Here is a 20,870-nt window from a genome sequence, read left to right as displayed (position 1 = left end):
TCCACTCAAATTCTTGCCAGAACATACGAGCTTGCCAAGAATATTTAAATATGTGGATAATGTGCGCTAAACGCCGTTCCCTCCAAACGTTCTTTACTGACAGAACACATTAACAAGAAAAATTGGCGGTTCGCTGATATCCACTTGCTCCCATACGTGCTTGCCAAGAAGCATTAAAAAAAGCGGATTAGGCGCGTAGCGCCGATCCGCCACGCGCTAGCCTCAGTTGCGCCGATCCGCCACGCGCTAGCCTCAGTTGCGCCGATCCGCCACGCGCTAGCCTCGGTTAGCCATTCCTTTTATATGTAAGGGGTCAGTGTTCTGTATCCAGAGTAAAGGGTCAACTGCAAAATTATGTACCCTCATGTGTGTCTACACCGGAATTACATAATTTCAGGCCATCACCCCCCCTTCCCCACCCCCGGTTCCCCACAGTGGTCCCCCAGGATTGTGAGATGGGAAAAGGGATGTAATTACTTAATGGCGCCAACATAAATGCTAAATTTTAGCATAATCAACTACATGTGCATTGGAAATTAATTTTTTTTCTGCACACAAGAAACGGAGCTCTTATCAAGATTTACCTAGCCTAACAACAACGGAAATGCGTTTCTTTGATCACCACCTGATACAGTCATAGGGTAAACAACCAAGTGGACTGGCCAACTCACCGACTACTGCGGTTTTGCCCACCCTTCGAAAAAGTACTTTAATGCGTCCTGACACCGGAGATGGTCATCAGTCATGAGTTTTTGGTGGTGATAACAGGAGCTCAAGACCTCTACTCTCCTTTCGAAGTAAGTATTTTCTCCAAAGTTAGAAATTAAGGCCATATTTTAAGATTTAAACAGAGGGTAATGAAAAGTGTGGCCAACACAGTGCACACTACCCCAAAACGCTTTCGAAGTTTTTACTTACAACTCCAAATATTTTGAAGATAGATGCCACCTCGATGTTTGTGGAGTCGCTCGTGTCAACAAAATTCCCATTTCCTGTGCTAAATCCGCACACCACTTGTACCCATAGACGCGGGGACACTTTCATCACAACAATCGTAATCCCGACCTCTAACCTGTACTTATTTGTACTTATTCAAGGGGACTACGGCATTCTTTGTGGCGTTTTGCTCTCTTCAATTGTTTATCTGTGTTGTCAATTGGCATGTGTTTACCCTCTAAACTGGGTATAAGACTTACATAAAACTGGGGAAATAAGTGAAATTAGCATATTTATTTGTAGCATAGTATACATATTACAGTAATTTAAACATTACCGCATTACTATGACAACTAGAATTCATGGAAACCGTTTGTAAATGCATCAGCGTATGTGTGAAGCTCTACTAGATTGGCAACGATGAATCTTTTTGCCGTCGTCTGCTCGTACTTCAGAAATGTCTGTAATTTTTCAGGATTAATTTGGTTGCAAAAATGGAATAATAAGACATGAATTAGGTAAATAAACATTTTAAAGTAAAGTTAAACTAAATAATGAGTAAAGTAAACAATTAAGGGAATAAAGCTTTGCACCTCATAAAGAGTGTACCTAGTCGTCTGCTGCTAGTAACTGTGTTTGCGGAGTGAGTGCTTAGGAACAGCAACGTGGTTCAAGTGCAATATGGAATTAATTAAGACCAAAATGTGTATAATTACAATTAAATAAGCACTGTGGAGTCTCAGTTGTGGTGGCAGTAAGGATAAAATCACCAATTAGGTACAAGGTAAAAAATGAATTCAGTTCAAACTATGACCCCAGGGATAAAAAGTTTCATACTTTCACTAATATAGGCAACAAAATGTTTTATTGTGCCAAGTACAACTGCAATCATGAGTATGATCAATAAACGTTACATATATACACTAACATTGTTCAAATGAGTGCTGGGAAGGTTGGGAAAGATGGTGGATTGTCTGTGGTTAGAACGGCCAGCAACACAACTGCCTTGAAAACATATTTTACGAAGAGCTCACATGCTTATTTTAGTTCGTATGGGGTTTTCATATATTACATTATGTTGACAAAACTTCAATCTTTTGAATGGTATGCTTAAAGTTGTAATTGTATTCTTGTTTCACCAATTAAATTTAAATATAGAGTGAATAAGGCCTGGCCAGCTCGATAACGATGGATCGTCTGCGGTTGTTTACCCTATAATACCTAAGCTTCACCCAGCGTTGCCGATAGCTCTGCATACTAAAATCGCATCTTATAGAAAACGGATTCATTTTATGGCCCCGGGGTACTTTAAGAAAATAAACCAATCTTATGCAACACCTCATCGATTTATATTCATCATCATTCAACAAAAGTATATATTAGCTATGTATATACACAATTACAACCAAAACAACAATGATATATACATATTAAGTTTTATAGATAAACTTTTTTATAACAGAAATTACACAAATATAGGTAGATATGTAACCTACTCAGTTTTATAATCAACATTATAGAACATATAGGCTATATAATAAAACAAAAATTTTTTATTATTTTTCTTCATATAAGGGTATAAGTATGTTTGAGAATATATTTTACTAATTCCAGATTTAATATCTGTTTTATGCTAATTTCCTTACCGTCACTGAAGGGTTGAACGTTTTCAACGCCTATTAAGTGGAATCTCTTAAAGAATTTACACATATATTATGTAATAATAATGTAGTAATAATCATTTTCTACCCAATCTTACATAAAAAGACATTAACTAATTAAAAAAAAAAGTATTCAAATTTATTTGAGACGATAAATCAATCCCCTCGAAGAATGCCGAGTCTCGGCATGAACAAGCAGGCGCCGATTTTTCTCGGCATTGAAGGTCTGGTTCTCCGCCTGTAGAGTTTTTTCTCGGCAAATCGGGGGAAATTCGGCATTTCGGCAACGCTGGCTTCACCTTATGCATGGCCTAGCTAGCCCAAGTTAAGACACGACAGTAAGCTACAAACCCTCGGGGATAGGCTAACCTTGTAAAATAGCCTAGCCTAACAACGACATCACTCATATTTACCTTGTAGAAAAGGGTACGTAGCATCTAAAGGGGATCGCGGTTAGTACTTTCATTGCAGATGTGTGATGAACACTGAGGGAGGAACAAACCATGTTAGTAATTGTAAATTCAACACACAAACGGGAGGAAGTGTGAACTACTCGACTACCAGTTTGATTCCCGAGTCGTCCTCACTCTTGAATCTTGATCCAACTTGTACCTTGTGGCGACGGATTTCCAGAAGAAAGGTGCGTTCGAAGATAATTAAGAAACACTCACGATAGAATTTTTAATATTTTTTGCAAGTATGCATCGTTCAAACATACAAATATAACATAATGTCAATAATATACCAATAAATAACTTTCAAGAAGTTTAAGACAGCACCATTAGTTTAAATATATCGCACCTACTCAACTTCTCTCAAAACAAACGACCCTCAATAACACTCTCCCCTAAACAACCCAGTTCAAATCTCGTATTTTATGACATTTACGTGTCACCACCAGTAACGAATAATTGCAATAAACAAAGTCGTGAACTTTGGCCTGACTTTCAGTATGATGTTACTTGTCATATTCCCAACAAAAAGTCAACGCAAACTATTTCAATTATTGTCAAAGCAAGGATTTAAGCAGTCAAGTCTGACATGATGAACTCGTTAAGAAACAGGATTTGCGAGAGGTTTGTGTCTGTATCTCACCTGGAAGACAGGCTGATATGGTAAAATAAAGATGAACAGCAGAAACTAACTCACCGTGTTTCATTTAAGCACAGCCAAGCATTAGGAGGTGAAATTTTCTAATCAAAATGTCATACACCGTCGTCTGTACGTATTTATATTTGGCGTCTAAGTGACCATCACAAATACCGGGTCTATTAATTAAAACAAGTGGGAAAAATGTAGTACTCTTGGGTAAAGGGAACTCAATTTTGTTCAAATAGAGACCAAACGCCCCCTCCATGATGGGATAATTAAGGAATAACGAAAACTATTCTGTAACTACTGGCAGTGGCAATAAATGACAAAAGATATGCAGTTGTAGATTCAAGTTAGTTCCAACCAAGGCGCCACTTGGTTATGATGGGAACACAAGAAGGATCCACTGTTTTCCATAGGAACACGGTGGAAAAATCCTAACTTCCATCTTAAGCACAAAAGTACTGCTGTTTTCCTCATTAATATGAAATCATCCTTATGTAGTGCAGAAAATTTAAATTGGTTTAAACCATGGCTTCATGGGCCAGAATAGGGCCATGATATTGGTCTGAAGTTTTACAAAGGAATATATAAAAATATCTTTACTATTTTCTTATAAGTGCAGCAATGTGGTGTAGCAGAGCACTTTGGTTTAAGGGTCTCTTCTAATACAGTTATTAATCTCTTTGGAAAAAAAGTAAAATACTAGAATTGGGATCGGATAGGAAGCAACTTATTTGAGCTACTATAGGGTATGAGAAAAGATGGGGAGAAGGGAGCCCTCACGATTTTAATGGAAGAACAGGAACACCCTGTATTAAGAATGAAGACGGTCGAAAGTACCAGTATTCTGATAGGTTAGATGTATGCAGTGACTAATAATCATGCTAGGGCCATTATTAATATTTGTAATAACAACGATTTAGTGATATTAAATAATCTCCAGTTTCGAGAAAAAATCTTAAAAGGCAATTTAACATACAGACAAGGAAGATGGGTTTCAGCAACTGACTTGTGTTTGGCTAAAAGAAAGTGTTTAAGTTTAATAAGAAAAAAAACTTCATGTTCACGAGGATGTTGAAGCTATTAAGGACCTTGTAAGTCGATCAGTTGCCCTTAAGTTGAAACAAACCTACTTACGCACAAAAAGTGCCAGCGGAAAATAATGCAAGGAAGTCCTTGAATTATAAAGAAATCGATGTAGTTGTTTACAAGAACTTTATAAGATATTCCCCCACCAGCTGTAGAATTTGTATGTTTGATATTTTATTTTGGACAAAATATATATAAAAACTACTTTGTTTTGTTCTTAATGATTTTTATAATTAAAATAATGCGCTCTTGTATAAATTTGTTATTTACATAATGTATTGTATATTTTGTCAATAAACTAACTAACTAACTAGAGAGTGGTTATGGTGTAGGGTGTTCACTGATTAGCAATACTTGACAGTTTCCTTGACAAACAATACCACGTGTGTGTAAGGGAGAGAGACAGTCAATTTCTAAAGTGTTTCTTTTTTTTTTTAGTTGAAAATGTTTACTACTACTACTATTATTATTATTAGCAAACTTACCCATCTACGATGAGTGATAAAATACGGGTGCATTAGTGAAAAATTTATATGTACTATTTGTTCAGCAATATTAAAATAAGGGCGATTTTTATACATACCTACTACAGAACCTCTTTGTACACAGTATTATCAGTTTGTCCACAACTTAATTTCAAGTTGGCAGAGTCAGTTGCTCTGCTCATCGCCACATACAGTTGGCCATGCGTGAACATGGGTGACGGCAGAAACACACCAACACGATCCAAAGTCTGGCCCTGCGAGGTTTGCAGTGAATGAGAAGGCCAGGTTGATGGGAAACTGCCTGCGCCATAACTGGAATGGAAACTGGTTGTCCGAAGGCATCAGAGGAATCCGGGGGATGAACAGAGGTTTGCCGGTGTGAGGGCCCGTTGCCATCACTGCTTCGATTGACATGAGAGTTTAGCTCCATAACAGTGTACCTCGTTCCATTGCAATGTCCATTGGCAGGATCGAAATTCCGAAGCAACATTACCGGGCAGTACTTCTTCAACGTTATTTTGTGCACTGGCAGTCCCGATGGATTTTAGTTATTCAAAAAATCTTGCGGATATTGATGATAATTTTCATCTTCTATTGTGTCCGAGCTGAAATATTCGCGACTTTCTCTGGGGAAGTTGTACAGAAATTATGTATGAAAATTCGTAAATTAACTAAGTCTACGGGAATAACCAGCCTTATTTCACGCTCAGAAACGACTCAGTTTGTTTCAGGGAATCCCTTCTCACCCCCACCCCCTACAAAGGAGTGGGGTAGGTTGGATGAAACCCTATTACAAACCATCGTAGGGGTCCCCACCATAACCCTGCCAAGTTTCATGCCCATCTGACCAGCCGTTTGGCCGTGATTGAATGACAGACAGACAGACAGACATTACGCCCATTATAGTATGATATGAAGATCTTTTCTTGTGTTGAGTCTTGGTATACTGATAGAAATACTGTGACTTAACACAAGAAAAGGGGTTTCTTTCATCCTTACTCTTGAAGAACATGGCTTCATTATTATTATTATTAACAAAACAAAAACTTCTTTCAGTTTCCTTCTGAAGATTGAAAAAGAAACCCACAAAATCACTTTGTAACTTGTTTACTTCTAAGTATTTACATTTAATTTTACTCCACACTCAAGTATTTTCAGGCCCTAACTGTGGCCCACTTTCAAGAGATGTTTGTGATGTTAGCCTGGGTCAAGGCCCAGCAGTCTTCTGGAACTTCTACTCGTTGAGTTGTCATTTATGTGATGGCTGTTCTGGTTTCCTTGAGAGTTGCCAATCCCCTCTTGTCGCTCTGATATCCTGAGCTGATGGTCAATGGGATTAACCCTTGTGGTAAGGGTGTGGTCACCAAAAGTCTGTTGGGCAGGAAACCTAATCTCCAGGTCAGCAAGGTCAATTTTAGCTTCTTTTAATATCAAAGCTCGGCTTATGGGATCTTCTGAGGTAAAACCCTTGTTTCCTTCTATTACTTTAATCTCTCTGATGAGTGCACCTTCCACTACCCTCCTGTGACTAATTTTGTTGCTTTTATATATAAGCCTACTGTTGTTGAAATCCATCCCATGGTCAATTTCCCAACAATGCCTAGCTATAGCACTCCCCTGAGAGTTTAACTGTACTGCCCTTCTATATGTTCTTGGATTCTAGTCCTTATTCCCCTACCTGATTCCCCCACATATCTGTCTCCACAATTGTTGCAATTGATCATGTATACCCCCGCTACATCATCTGTATTACTGTCTTCTCCTTCCAATTAATTTTACATACTTTGTTTTTTTACAGTATTATCAAAGGTATATGCAAATTTATATTTACTTTCTTTCATTTTCGAAGTGATTTGTTTCATTTTTGGCATAAAAGGGAGGGCAACTATTTTCTTGTTTTCTTTATTCCATGTACTCTCTACATTTGCTCTGTAAAAAATTTTTCTAGCTTTGTTGAGTGCCCTTTTTCTGAACCATTCCGGGTATGCTAATTGTTACGACCCTTGTTGGGCCGGGGTGCAAGTTCTTTTGCACAAGAATAGAGAGGACAGTGATCTTACCAAGTATCCAGATAAATTCAGTCAGCGGAGACAAAAACACACAGGAAAACTCAACAATATTTATTAACAAACAAAGCAAAAGAATAATAAAGTCAGCCTTGTGACTATACAGGACACAACTTAGTCCTTACTACTCCCGTAGGAGTTCCTAAACACTAACACTAAACCCTAGACAGAAAATATTGAGAAATATACTGCATAAATTAGCAAAATGGGCCCAACACCAACATAAATATAAACCAATACCTATAACTAAGCAGAGAGGAAAGAAGTAAGAGACCAACAGGGGGAAAACTTAATTCTCCTACCTACAATTATAAACTAAATCTTAAATATAACGAGCATCAAACATCTTAATAGATAATATCCACAAGAAATAACGAAAATTACATTACAGCATCACTCGTGACAAGATATACACAAAGACTGGCATATATATATATATATAAATGTACGCTAACCTTTGAAGGTCAATTCAGTCAAAAATAACTATATAAAGCGGCAATAAGAAATGCCAACAGTCTCGAATGACTCACTATACGAGAATAACAAACAAACAAACAAATACTCGGGAAGAGCTCCTCACACTGAATAAGGGCTGAATGGATGCCCAAACGATTCAGGCTAAACAGTCGCCTTGCTGAAGGCCGAAATACAGGGGAGCCGTGATCTCTTACATTCACCGAGACAATGCCTCGTACCAGGCCAATTACTCAGCTATCCGAAGGGCGTGCAGCTACACAGGTCACCAATGCCATGGGGAACGAGTCTGTCGTGCTCCCAACCAAAACACAGGGGAAATTCCCTACCTGGTAGCAACCGCCCTACTTGCACCTTCACGGGCCTCAATGCCCCCACCGCTGCAGCTCAGAAGGACGTCGTAGACAAACACAGTGATGTCCCTCCCACCTCCCACGTCCACTCTGTCGGGATCCAGCGCCGATATAAGAGCCCGAGCGGAAAGTACACCCTGTAAGGAGGAAAGTCACCACAGATGGCAGAAATGCCCCTGCGCCTCCAGCACTGACGGCGACAAATCCTTCGAAGGGCGACAAAGAAAAATATGCCAGCTGCACAACCATGCGGGGAGAATAGCGAGCCCGAACTGTTCTCGGGAAAAAGTCGCGCCCCTCCAATATCATCATTGGTGTCCTTTTCACCAACCACTCGAAAGATAAAAAAAAAAGAAAAAATAAGAAACTAGCATTAATAAGATGCTCACAATCATTTAACGAGCGGGGAGGAGGTTTAACAAGCAGTTCGCTTGACGCTCAGCCGAGACCAAAGTAAAGCTTACTAAAACCTTAAAAACTAATTTCCTTACGCTAATTTTACATATAACAAAATATAACAAAAAGCAGTAACAAGGCTGAGAAAAAATAAAGCAAAAGCAATGCCAATTACGTTAGTACATGATACTAATGCACCGAAGCTTTTATCGATGTAATTTATTTCTTGCTCTATCTTGTAAGGGTTACACTTTCTCATTGCCCTAAGAAATAAACCTGTTAGAACCCCTATTTTTATATCATGACTGTGAAAAGAGAAGAAATGAATATATGAGATTGTATGTGTGGGCTTTCTATGTGTGCTGAATTCATATCCTGTTTCTTTTCTTTCTATGAGTATGTCTAAAAAGGGCAGTTTATTATTGTTACTTTTCTCTAAAGTGAACTGGATATTGTTATAAAACTTATTGAGTTCATCTAGAAAAGTTTCTATTTCATTTTCATCACCTTGCAGAATAGCAAAAATATCATCCACATATCTCCACCATCCTTGCAGTTTTAAGTTAGGGACATTAACATTAGGAACTAGATTAGTTTCGAAATATTCTATATATGTAAGTGTTTACATAATAAAAATATGGAATGTTAGTCCATATATATAAAAGATTGCTTGCAGGAATGTGATCAGACTAGAGACGCTAAAGATGACGTATACAATAAGTATGTAGGCTAAGATAACATGCCGTCACCTGTAGTCATTCAATTGTTTATAAACATTAGTCCAAGCTCCCTGCTTGAGACAACTACCCCGACCTATAATTCAAACGGCCTACGTGATCTGTAGCGTGTCTCATTTTGATTGTGTGTTCGTATGAAACTATGTCATTTGTATGTATGTTCATATGTTCGAACTACTGTCTGTTCCTTCATAACTTGTAACAGAGATGGTAGACAGGCAGAACAGAGTTAGCTATCGTCATTAGAAGACCTGTACCTCTTTACCTAAGCTTTATCATGTAGAGGAATAGGATTAGCCATCATCATTGGCAGAAGCGATCAAGCTATCGTCATTAGAAGACTTGTACAATCATACCTGATCTTCACCATGTAAAACTTCAGAAGAATATATATATTTTAATACTTCGTGTTTTCTACAAGAACCTCCTCACTATGAGTTTAACACATCATCGTCATAAACAAGAAGATAATCCCGACTTCGTAAGTGATCTACAAACCCCAAAACACTCCATTGAAGATGGAAGTGCAATACCAACCGACTTAGCGTAAGATTATCGCAAGTCTAACATTACCTCATAGGGCGCCTTATCATACAAGGCACAAGCCCTAATATATAGATGTTCGCGAGTATAGGTGATAATGAGGACCCCATAGCTACTCCATATTTCTGTTTGTAAACTTGTCCCTCAAACGTGAAATAAGTATCACTGACACAATTTAATTAACTCAAGGAAGACGCCTATTTCGATGTTTGGGTTGAAAATACCCTCATTATGTTTAGTCTGAAGCTGTTCATTATGCAAGAAGATATGAAACACAACTTTACAAAGCCAAAGCCATGAAAAATAAGATCTGGTTTATAAGTGAATGTTTGAAGAACAAAGTGTGTCCAAAAACATATGGCAGGATTGGAAGAAGACCCTGGAGTGGAGAAGCATTCAGCAGTTTTCAAGAAGGATACATCAAGGATCAGTTGCAAGAGCTTAGGGAGAAGAAAGAAGCTGCATTTGCTGGTGTAAGGAGTACACAAAACACACTTCAAGAGACCATAAGGGGTGAGTGGTACAAAAAAATTGTTGGGCAGGTCAACAGTAGAGTAAACTTTGATACAAATCGTAACATAGTCAACATTAAAAATAAGTTTGAGAGTTTATTCAGTAATTCAGTTTGGATAAAATTTAGCAATATGGATAATATAAAGAATATCTCAAGTAGATTATTGACTAGGGATGAAACAGCAGCACTAGAGCTAGGATTAAATTTCTGTGCAGGGACTACAAACAATATTAAACTAGAATTCAACAGCAAGAATAACTACCTTAATGTTGAACATCAGAATGATTTAGTTCCTTTTCTGAGAGGAGTGATGATACGGAGTAATGAAAGTAAACTTGGAGATATCTTGCCAAGGAGATTTAGTATCGCTCTGAAGGGATTAAAAAGCTACAAAGATATTAGAATTATGAAAGCTGACAAAGGGGGTAGTATTGTTATCATGAATAGTTCAGAATATAGGGTTAAAATGTACAGGTAACTAGATGATGAAACTACTTATGCTAAAATACAGAATCCTCCAACAATCCAAAAGCTTCAGAATACCTTTAATCAGAATGTGAAGAAAATAATCAGTAGACTAGGTAATGGGAAGGATATGCTATGCAATAAATTATTCTCAAGTAAATTACCTGAACTTGCATATATATATGGCAGCCCAAAATACACAAGGAGGGCTGTCCACTACGCCCTATTGTTTCTAGTAGGAAATTTCCTAACAAAAACTTAGCTGTGTGGTTAGCTGGAGAACTAGGAATATACTTAGGTATATTTTCAGAATCCCATATTAAACATTCAGTAGATTTCATAGACAAAGTTAAGAAAAAGAATATAAAGGGACACATGGTTAGTTTTGATGTAGTAGCATTATTCACCAATGTCCCCTTAGATAAAGATTAGAATTCTTCAGACAAAACATAATGAGGGTATTTTCAATCCAAACATCGAAATAGGCGTCTTCCTTGAGTTGATTAAATTGTGTGTCAGTGATACTTATTTCACGTTTGAGGGACAAGTTTACAAACAGAAATATGGAGTAGCTATGGGGTCCTCATTATCACCTATACTCGCTAACATCTATATGGAATATTTCGAAACTAATCTAGTTCCTAATGTTAATGTCCCTAACTTAAAACTGCAAGGATGGTGGAGATATGTGGATGATATTTTTGCTATTCTGCAAGGTGATGAAAATGAAATAGAAACTTTTCTAGATGAACTCAATAAGTATGATAATAATATCCAGTTCACTTTAGAGAAAAGTAACAATAATAAACTGCCCTTTTTAGACATACTCATAGAAGGAAAAGAAAAAGGATATGAATTCAGCACATATAGAAAGCCCACGCATACAAACTCATATATTCATTTCTTCTCTTTTCACAGTCATGATATAAAAATAGGGGTTCTAACAGGTTTATTTCTTAGGGCAATGAGACCGTGTGACCCTTACAAGATAGAGCAAGAAATAAATTACATCGATAAAAGCTTCGATGCATTAGCATACCCGGAATGATTCAGAAAAAAGGCACTCAACAAAGCTAGAAAATTTTTTTACAGAGCAAATGTAGAGAGTACATGGAATAAAGAAAACAAGAAAATAGTTGCCCTCCCTTTTATGCCAAAAATGAAACAAATCACTTCGAAAATGAAAGAAAGTAAATATAAATTTGTATATACCTTTGATAATACCGTAAAAAACAAAGTATGTAAAAATAAATTGGAAGGAGAAGACAGTAATACAGATGATGTAGCGGGGGAATACATAATCAATTGCAACAATTGTGGAGACAGATATGTGGGGGAATCAGGTAGGGGAATAAGGACTAGAATCCAAGAACATAGAAGGGCAGTACAGCTTAACTCTCAGGGGAGTGCTATAGCTAGGCATTGTTGGGAAAATGACCATAGGATGGATTTCAAAAACACTAGGCTTATATACAAAAGCAACAAAATTAGTCACAGGAGGGTAGTGGAAGGTGCACTCATCAGAGAGATTAAAGTAATAGAAGGAAACAAGGGTTTTACCTCAGAAGATCCCATAAGCCGAGCTTTGATATTAAAAGAAGCTAAGATTGACCCTGCTGACCTGGAGATTAGGTTTCCTGCCCAACAGACTTTTGGTGACCACACCCTTACCACAAGGGTTAATCCCATTGACCATCAGTTCAGGATATCAGAGCGACAAGAGGGGATTGGCAACTCTCAAGGAAACCAGAACAGCCATCACATACATGACAACTCAACGAGTAGAAGTTCCAGAAGACTGCTGGGCCTTGACCCAGGCTAACATCACAAACATCTCTTGAAAATGGGCCACAGTTAGGGCCTGAAAATACTCGAGTGTGGAGTAAAATTAAATGTAAATACTTAGAAGTAAACAAGTTACAAAGTGATTTTGTGGGTTTCTTTTTCAATTGTGATTATTATTATTATTATATTATTATTATTATTTTATTTTATTATTATTTTTTTCCTCTATCACAGTCCTCCAATTCGACTGAGTGGTATTTATAGTGTGGGGTTCCGGGTTGCATTCTGCCTCCTTAGGAGTCCATCACTTTTCTTACTATGTGGGCCGTTTCTAGGATCACACTCTTCTGCATGAGTCCTGGAGCTACTTCAGCCTCTAGTTTTTCTAGATTCCTTTTCAGGGATCTTGGGATCGTGCCTAGTGCTCCTATGATTATGGGTACGATTTCCACTGGCATATCCCATATCCTTATTTCTATTTTCAGATCTTGATACTTATCCATTTTTTCCCTCTCTCTTCAACTCTGGTGTCCCATGGTATTGCGACATCAATGAGTGATACTTTCTTCTTGACTTTGTCAATCAACGTCACGTCTGGTCTATTTGCACGTATCACCCTATCCGTTCTGATACCATAGTCCCAGAGGATCTTTGCCTGATCGTTTTCTATCACTCCCTCAGGTTGGTGCTCGTACCACTTATTACTGCAAGGTAGCTGATGTTTCTTGCACAGGCTCCAGTGGAGGGCTTTTGCCACTGAATCATGCCTCATTTTGTACTGGTTGTGTGCAAGTGCCGGGCATTCGCTTGCTATGTGGTTTATGGTTTCATTTTTCGTATTGCACTTCCTACAAATGGGAGAGATGTTATTTCCGTCTATCGTTCTTTGAACATATCTGGTTCTTAGGGCCTGATCTTGTGCCGCTGTTATCATTCCTTCAGTTTCCTTCTTTAGCTCTCCCCTCTGTAGCCATTGCCATGTGTCATCGCTGGCTAGTTCTTTAGTCTGTCTCATGTATTGTCCGTCCATTGGTTTGTTGTGCCAGTCCTCTGTTCTGTCTGTAATTCTCCTGTCTCTGTATATTTCTGGGTCTTCGTCTACTTTTATTAGTCCTTCTTCCCATGCACTCTTTAGCCACTCGTCTTCACTGGTTTTCAGATATTGCCCCAGTGCTCTGTTATTGATGTTGACGCAGTCCTCTATACTTAGTAGTCCTCTCCCTCCTTCCTTTCGTGCTATGTATAGTCTGTCGGTATTTGCTCTTGGGTGTAGTGCTTTGTGTATTGTCATATGTTTCCTGGTTTTCTGATCTATGCTGCGGAGTTCTGCCTTCGTCCATTCCACTATTCCTGCGCTGTATCTGATTACTGGCACTACCCATGTGTTTATGGCTTTTATCATATTTCCGGCGTTGAGTTTTGACTTGAGTATCGCCTTGAGTCTCTGCATATATTCTTTCCTGATCGTGTCCTTCATCTCTTGGTGTTTTATATCCCCCCCTTCCATTATTCCCAGGTATTTGTATCCTGTCTCATCTATGTTTGATGTTGCTCCCATCTGGTAGCTTTATCCCTTCAGTTCTCGTTACTTTGCCTTTTTGTATGTTGACTAAGGCGCATTTTTCTATTCCAAACTCCATCCTGATGTCCCCAGATACAATCCTTACAGTCTGTATTAGGGTATCTATTTCCTTGATGCTCTTACCATACAGCTTGATGTCGTCCATGAACATCAGATGGTTGATTCTGTTGCCTCTTTTCTTGAGTTGGTACCCGGCATCCATCTTCTGTAGTACTTTTGTCATGGGAATCATGGCTACTACGAAGAGTAGTGGGGACAGTGAGTCGCCCTGGAAGATCCCTCTCCTTATATTAACCTCTGCTAGTCTTATTCCAGAGCTTGTAAGTATTGTATTCAGTTGTGCATTGTATTTTTGAGGAAACTGATGGTGTTTTCCTCTGCCCCATATATTTTCAGGCATTCTATTAGCCATGTGTGTGGTATCATGTCGAAGGCTTTCTTATAGTCTATCCATGCCATGCTTAGGTTGGTTTTCCTTCTCCTACTGTTCTTCATTACCATTTTGTCTATCAGGAGCTGGTCTTTTGTGCCCCTACACTTCCTTCTGCAGCCTTTCTGTTGGTGGGGGATGGTGTTTGTCTCCTCTAGGTAATTGTATAGCCTTTCACTGATGATACCTGTTAGTAACTTCCACATTAGTAGTAGGCAGGTGATAAGCCTGTAGTTACTGGCTATATTACCCTTACTCTTGTCTTTTTGTACTAAGGATGTTCTTCCTGTGGTCATCCATTTGGGTGCATGGTGATTTGAGATACAATGCTGGAGTTGTTCTGCTATTCGTGGGTGTAGGGCCTTGAAGTTTTTGAGCCAGTATCCATGCACTTCATCGGGACCTGGGGCTTTCCAGTCTGGCATTTTCTTTAGTTGGTGTCTGACTGTGTCTGTCGTGATCTCTGTGAATCTTTGTTTTATTCTCCCTGTTTCTTCTTCCTTGACTTCCTGGAGCCATGTTGCATGTTTGTTGTGTGATACCGGATTGCTCCATATGTTCTCCCAGAGTCTCTTACTTGGTTCGGCTTCAGGAATTTCTTGGTGGTTGTCTTCCCCTCTTAGTTGGCTGTATAGTTTTTTCTGGTTGGTTCCGAATAGTTTGTTCTGTTGGTATCCCTTATTCCTGTTCATGTACCGTTGGATCTTATGTGCTTTGGCATTATTATTATTATTATTATTATTATTATTATTATTATTATTATTATTATTATTATTATTATTATTATTATTATTATTATTATTATTATTATTTTTATTATTATTTTTATTATTATTATTATTATTATTATTATTATTATTATTATTATATGTTTCATAAATTTTTCGTCAGCTCTACATAATTCTTTCTTTCACGTTTTTTAAATTGACCATTTCTTTTGTAATAACACAAATCAGCAAACAATTATATACAACACAACAGATAAAAGAATTAGCAGTATTAAAATAATGGAAGTGAAAAGAGAATCCAGTTATGAATAAAACATAAAGAACAGCTAACATAAAATTTAAGAAAATAATAATAAAATGTATTATATACAGTCCGGAAATGTAATTCTTCTTCAGAGGTACTATTGGGATGTCAGTGGGAAAAGTAATGGGTTCCCTCTGTCACACAAGAAATTTATCTATAAAAGAAACGAAAAGAAAAACATTACTTGTACCTGGCTAAAAACTAAAAAAGAATTATTGTTCATGTGTTAACTGCCCTAATGAAAGCGACAGAAATTCCATATAGAGTGCAACGGATTTTGTCACGAATCGAATGGAATGAACGACACAGTTGACTAAGGCAAACATTATCAAGCCTCAGAGGCGAGAGCGCGAGTGCGCAAGTTGACCTAGCTGCTGGTCGAGAGTCATGTGATCGTGATGTTAAAAAATGCGAACATGTGTGTCTATTCGTTCGCCAAACAAAATGAGACCGCAGGCGAAGAGCGGCTATTCTAAATCAGGAACTTTTTGAGTGATCTGTGAAGGGAGGTCCTAGAGATAGCACAGAAGATCCATCCAGAAAGGTAATAGTGATAAAAGACTTTGTCAAACAATTGTACCCTTTACAGATGCCCCGAGAGAAGCTGAAGTGCAGTGAAAAACATTTTCTTTTTTCCCATGTCATAATTATTCTTTTCCATTTTATTGTGTGCGTATCCATTTTGGTTTCTTTCCTCAGTTGGATTCGAATGTCGCTACATAAAATGAAACCTTTGACTGACACTTTTACCTCTTAGAAAATAGAAATAGTGATTGAACTGATGAGTTTTTATGGAATGGTGCCTCTGTCATATTTAAGAGTGGAGATGTTGGTGTCCGTCGCTTAGTGGAAGGGGCTGCTAGAGGAAAGAAAGTGGTGTGCTTTTGAAGGGAACAAAACTTTCAATGATGTAGAAAGTTTTGTCAATTTGTTAATAATTGGCCACTTTGTCGACGATTTTGTTTCTGGTGATTGTGAGGCCTCTGATGTTGCTCCCACTTCTCTTTTATTCCAGGTGACTGATGTTGCAATAGCTGAAAGTCATGGCACCGATGGAGAGTCTGCTGACCTGGAATTACCTGTACGCCCACGCCCACTTCGCCGTTCCAGTCGTCTCGCCAACAGAAACAATCGAACAGAGGTTACTTAACCTACAATGTTAAAAGAATAATATATTATTTGGAGATTTCATCGATGCTTCCACAACAGTTGTTGGGACTAAGTTGTTAGCTTGGAATTCTTCTATTTTCTTGATATCTGTATAGTTTCTACTTTACAAATAATTCAATGTATGTAATTCATCCCCTAATGAACCAGTCTACAGCTCATTTGTTAGATCTAAATCTATTCAGGGCGGGAATACAAAAAGACAATCGGTTTTCTTTGACCTGTTTCGACACTATTTGCCTTCTATTTGCCGCAGCAAGAGATGAGAGTTGCCAAATAACTATTTCCCATGATAGAAATAATGCTCTACTCTCGCTATAGTAAATCTTGCCACGAGTCTTCTCACTTGTATAAAAAGAGGCAAGCCGTAGCGCAAATGCAGTCTTGCAACCACGGGGACAGCTCCATATCCTGCTGACGAAATTCCATGAATGATGGACGAACATTTCTTCCTAGTCTGAGTCAGGATTAATACTCGTGGTCTGAGTAACCTTCGTTTCCTTATGGCCATCGCGCAAAACAAAAAACGAACAAGAAATCTGGTTACAAGGGCCACTGGACATTACGCAAGGTGCTAACTGTATCTCTCAAAGGCCTTTCATAGAATTTTATGTGGCGCTAGATGGCATTGCGTCATAAAGGGTATCACGCGCAACCTTAGCCAGGTGGCAGTTCTTGAATTTTGCTTCTGTGCTCAGTTACAATTAGTATAAAGGGTCTCTCTCTCTCTCTCTCTCTCTCTCTCAAGCGTCTACAATATTTCTCCAATCCTCTCTTCCAATTGCGGTTCCTCCCCCTCCTTTCACTTTCTTAGATTTCTGGTCCTGTCTGGTTAACTCCGGGTACAGTGTGGGAGTGTCTGCCCATCTTTTTTTTTCTTTCTCTTAATCAGTCATCGTTGTGACGTCACTTCCACCGTCCCAAGGTCCAACTTTGCTTATTACTATTGTTATTATATATCATACTTCACAAGAAACTGGCGCATAGCCATTGCGAAAATCTCTGACAGAAGGTATGGATATTCCTGCAAGAAACTTAGTGATGCCACTGAAACCATTGCTTTATGTGTATGCACACACACACACACACACATATAGGTTAAATAGACTTTTGTGGCATTATAAAAAAAAAAATTGTGCCTCCCCCAACCCACCCACAGAGAACCAGAAAATCTTATGAGACGGAACCACATTGGAAATGAGTCCCTTCATGGAAAGGAAAAGTTAGTGTGACAAAGGCCAAGTGCTGGAACAAAGGAGGTCATTCAGCGCTCAAAATAATGTTGAAACAATTGTTAGGAGAGGGTCGAAAGTAAGATGGGAGGAAGAGAATATGAACGGAATTATAATAACAGGTTGCCGCTATGGGCTGAAGAGACATGCAAAGAACCTGAAGTAATGCCTACAGTGCACCTTGAGAGGTGCACTGATGGCACTCCCTCCCTAGGGGCATGTCAACAAGCGAAGAGAGAATAAGGCAACACCGTAAACCTGAACAACAAGCCAAACCACAGGCCAAGGTCGGCAGTAGATGCTTTCGCGAGAGGATCTTATATCTCGCTGCAAAGGGTCTCAGTTCGTTGTATTAATTAATTATATATATAATCACTGCAATTTTATGATCTTATATCTTTTCATTTTTCTCCACAGAAAATCTAGAGAGGAATGGCAAGGCATAAAGGCAAACCTGATGATTATGTACATCCTCACCAGGGTTCCTTATCGTATGCAGCATTTTTTGACGTCATATGCCCAGGTTGAAACGTTTTCCTCCTTTCAGCTAGGTCGTGAGTGGGCGTGTCCTCTCTCTCTCTCTCTCTCTCTCTCTCTCTCTCTCTCTCTCTCTCTCTCGTTCCAGTAAGTTACAAATTCCGGCTATATATGTATACAACAGCATCAGTCATTTCTTTTTGCCTCAATTTCTTCATCTGCTTGGGCTTTACCTTTTCATTCCACTGTTCTGTTTATTGAGAGAGAGAGAGGAGAGAGAGAGAGAGAGAGAGAGAGAGAAGAGAGAGAGAAGAGATGGTATAGTATATTCGTCTGTGGTATTTACCCTTTTCCTCTCTGTCTATTCCTATCTGAGACCTATCTTATTAATTCGGTTAAACCATTCCTTCCTTCCACTAGGATCGAGCCCAAAGCTCAAGAATCGTGAGCCGAGGCCGAGGGATACCACAACTACGAGGACCAGGAGAGAGAGAGAGAGAGAGGAGAGAGAGAGAGAGGAGAGAGAGAGAGAGAGAGAGAGAGAGAGAGAGAGAGAGTTGCCAGCTCAAACTTAGAAGATCTTAGTCAGTTGAAAACTTGTGGCCGTGATGCGCAGAAGTGCGGAGCGGAAGCGTTTCCTTCCATAGGGCTCCCCCTCCCTGTTTACAGCCTTAATCTTAGCACATACATTTATTAACCTCTACCAAAGCGATAAGGATTTTAAGAATGCACGATGACATCGTCTTTTCTGCTAGTGTCACTCCTCTTGCTACCAGCGGCGTCTGGAGTGTCTGTGTCCGATTTCACTTCCAAGTCTTCGGCTTGCGCCAGCGACTACTCGTGTGAGGCTTCTTCAAGGACCTCGGGAAGCAGCGGGCCAATGTGCAGGTGTGATAAGGAGTGCATCATCTACGGTGATTGTTGTTACGATGCTCCCACTTACGATAGGGCCAAACAGATTCAGAACCTGGGAAAACGTCAGTGCATAGGTGGAAGTTACATGTTTAACACCTGCCCTGAAGAGTGGCAGGATACCGACGTAGAATCGTTATGCAGGAACCATTCACCTCTGGATATCGCTGACAGCAGAGACCCAGTTCTACATCTGCCTGTTACCAGTAAAATTACGAATTTTACTTACTCCAATTACTACTGCGCTTTGTGTCATTCCGATGCTGTTAATATAGAGGTGTGGAATTCCAAAATGCAGTGTTTCTTCACTAGTAATAACAAAACGTCAGACGGAAATACTAATAATACTAATATGCTACAAGATTTGTTGAACCTTCGAAAAGACAGAATAACCCTTCGTGAAGGCACAGACGATGAAAAATCGTTAAAGCTCATAAAGCCTAGTCTAAAGTTTAACAAAGAAAGGAAAAAGTGGCTGATAACGAATTCAAACAACAGTGACATCATCATGGAATGTTCCTTTAATTTAGACCTTAACAAAGTTCGTCCATCAAATAAGTGCAGTTCATCCATAAGCAGCTGCGCTGCGAACTGGACTAACAAAGAAGTGGAAAATCTTTGTCTCTCCCTTTCAGCTCCTGTTGACTACTACAGCGACTGCAAAATAGTTAACAATAGTGGCATCGTGTATGCTAAAACGAACGTTACACCAATTTCATACAGAAATATGTTCTGCGCAGAGTGCAATTACAACCCAATTGAAAGTCCTTGCTTAGTGTTTGTTCAGCAGGATACAAGAGACAAATCTTTCCCAATTCCTCCATTAACAGTTTTGCTTCATGTTCCTGAACACATTCACAGGATAAATCTACAGGCAAATGCAAACTGCAAAGATAATGAAACTTTCATTCATTTGTATAATACTAAAGACATTTGCATACTTTGTCAAACTGTAAGGGAGCAAAATACAGAGGGAAAATGTATTGCTAAAAACTATGACTATGAACTTCAAGGTGGTCCAGTTACTCGGGAAAACAACGAGAAAAATGTTTTCGATCAAAACACAACTTTATTATACGAAGATGAAACCAACATATCCTGTGACGAGTTTTTTATATGGAATAATAGTTTTCTACCAAGCACACGTAATCTGACAACAGAAGGAACCTCTGAGGGTCTCCATAAAAAATATAACAAAAGTAAGGTAGGAATAACTAGTATCAATGAGTGCCTGACAAAGTCACGTTATATTATGATATCGGTCATTTCTCTTATGTGTATCACCCTTTCCGTCATAAGTATATTACTTCATCTAATGGCGTTCGCGTTCGTGAAAAGTCTGAGAAACCTTCCTGGGATGAACTTAGCCACTCTTTGCTGTTTTCTGCTGATGGGATATATTGCGTTCATCAGCTCAGACAGGGAACCCAAAACGACCC

General features: G+C 38.8%; 2 protein-coding genes across 7 annotated transcripts in view; one reads left to right on the top strand and one right to left on the bottom strand.

Moving 5' to 3' along the window:
* LOC135200074 (DNA repair protein Rev1-like) overlaps positions 1 to 20,870 on the bottom strand; it is a 690,203-nt gene that overhangs the window by 169,741 nt on the left and 499,592 nt on the right. For 3 of the 4 annotated variants that reach the window (XM_064228359.1, XM_064228360.1, XM_064228358.1), the window contains exon 1: positions 3,011 to 3,385. The exons of the other annotated variant lie outside the window; for it this stretch is intronic. The gene's annotated coding sequence lies outside the window, so the exon portion shown is untranslated. Of the gene's footprint in view, positions 1 to 3,010; positions 3,386 to 20,870 lie in introns of those variants that run through there. 4 annotated transcript variants of the gene reach the window in all.
* Positions 19,125 to 20,870, top strand: part of LOC135200072 (uncharacterized) — a 58,281-nt gene continuing 56,535 nt past the window's right edge. For 2 of the 3 annotated variants that reach the window (XR_010311198.1, XR_010311197.1), the window contains exon 1: positions 19,125 to 20,870. This exon is cut by the window's right edge and continues 831 nt beyond it. Coding sequence is in view for 1 of the 3 variants with exons in the window: in XM_064228355.1 (XP_064084425.1) it covers positions 19,253 to 20,635 (1,383 nt within the window). In the remaining 2 variants the exon portion in view is untranslated. The other variant, XM_064228355.1, reaches the window with a different exon arrangement.

This window comes from Macrobrachium nipponense, chromosome 26, assembly GCF_015104395.2.
Source record: "Macrobrachium nipponense isolate FS-2020 chromosome 26, ASM1510439v2, whole genome shotgun sequence".
Classification (NCBI taxonomy): domain Eukaryota; kingdom Metazoa; phylum Arthropoda; class Malacostraca; order Decapoda; family Palaemonidae; genus Macrobrachium; species Macrobrachium nipponense.
Note: the sequence above shows the minus strand (reverse complement) of the source record. Positions and strands in the feature narration are given on the sequence as shown.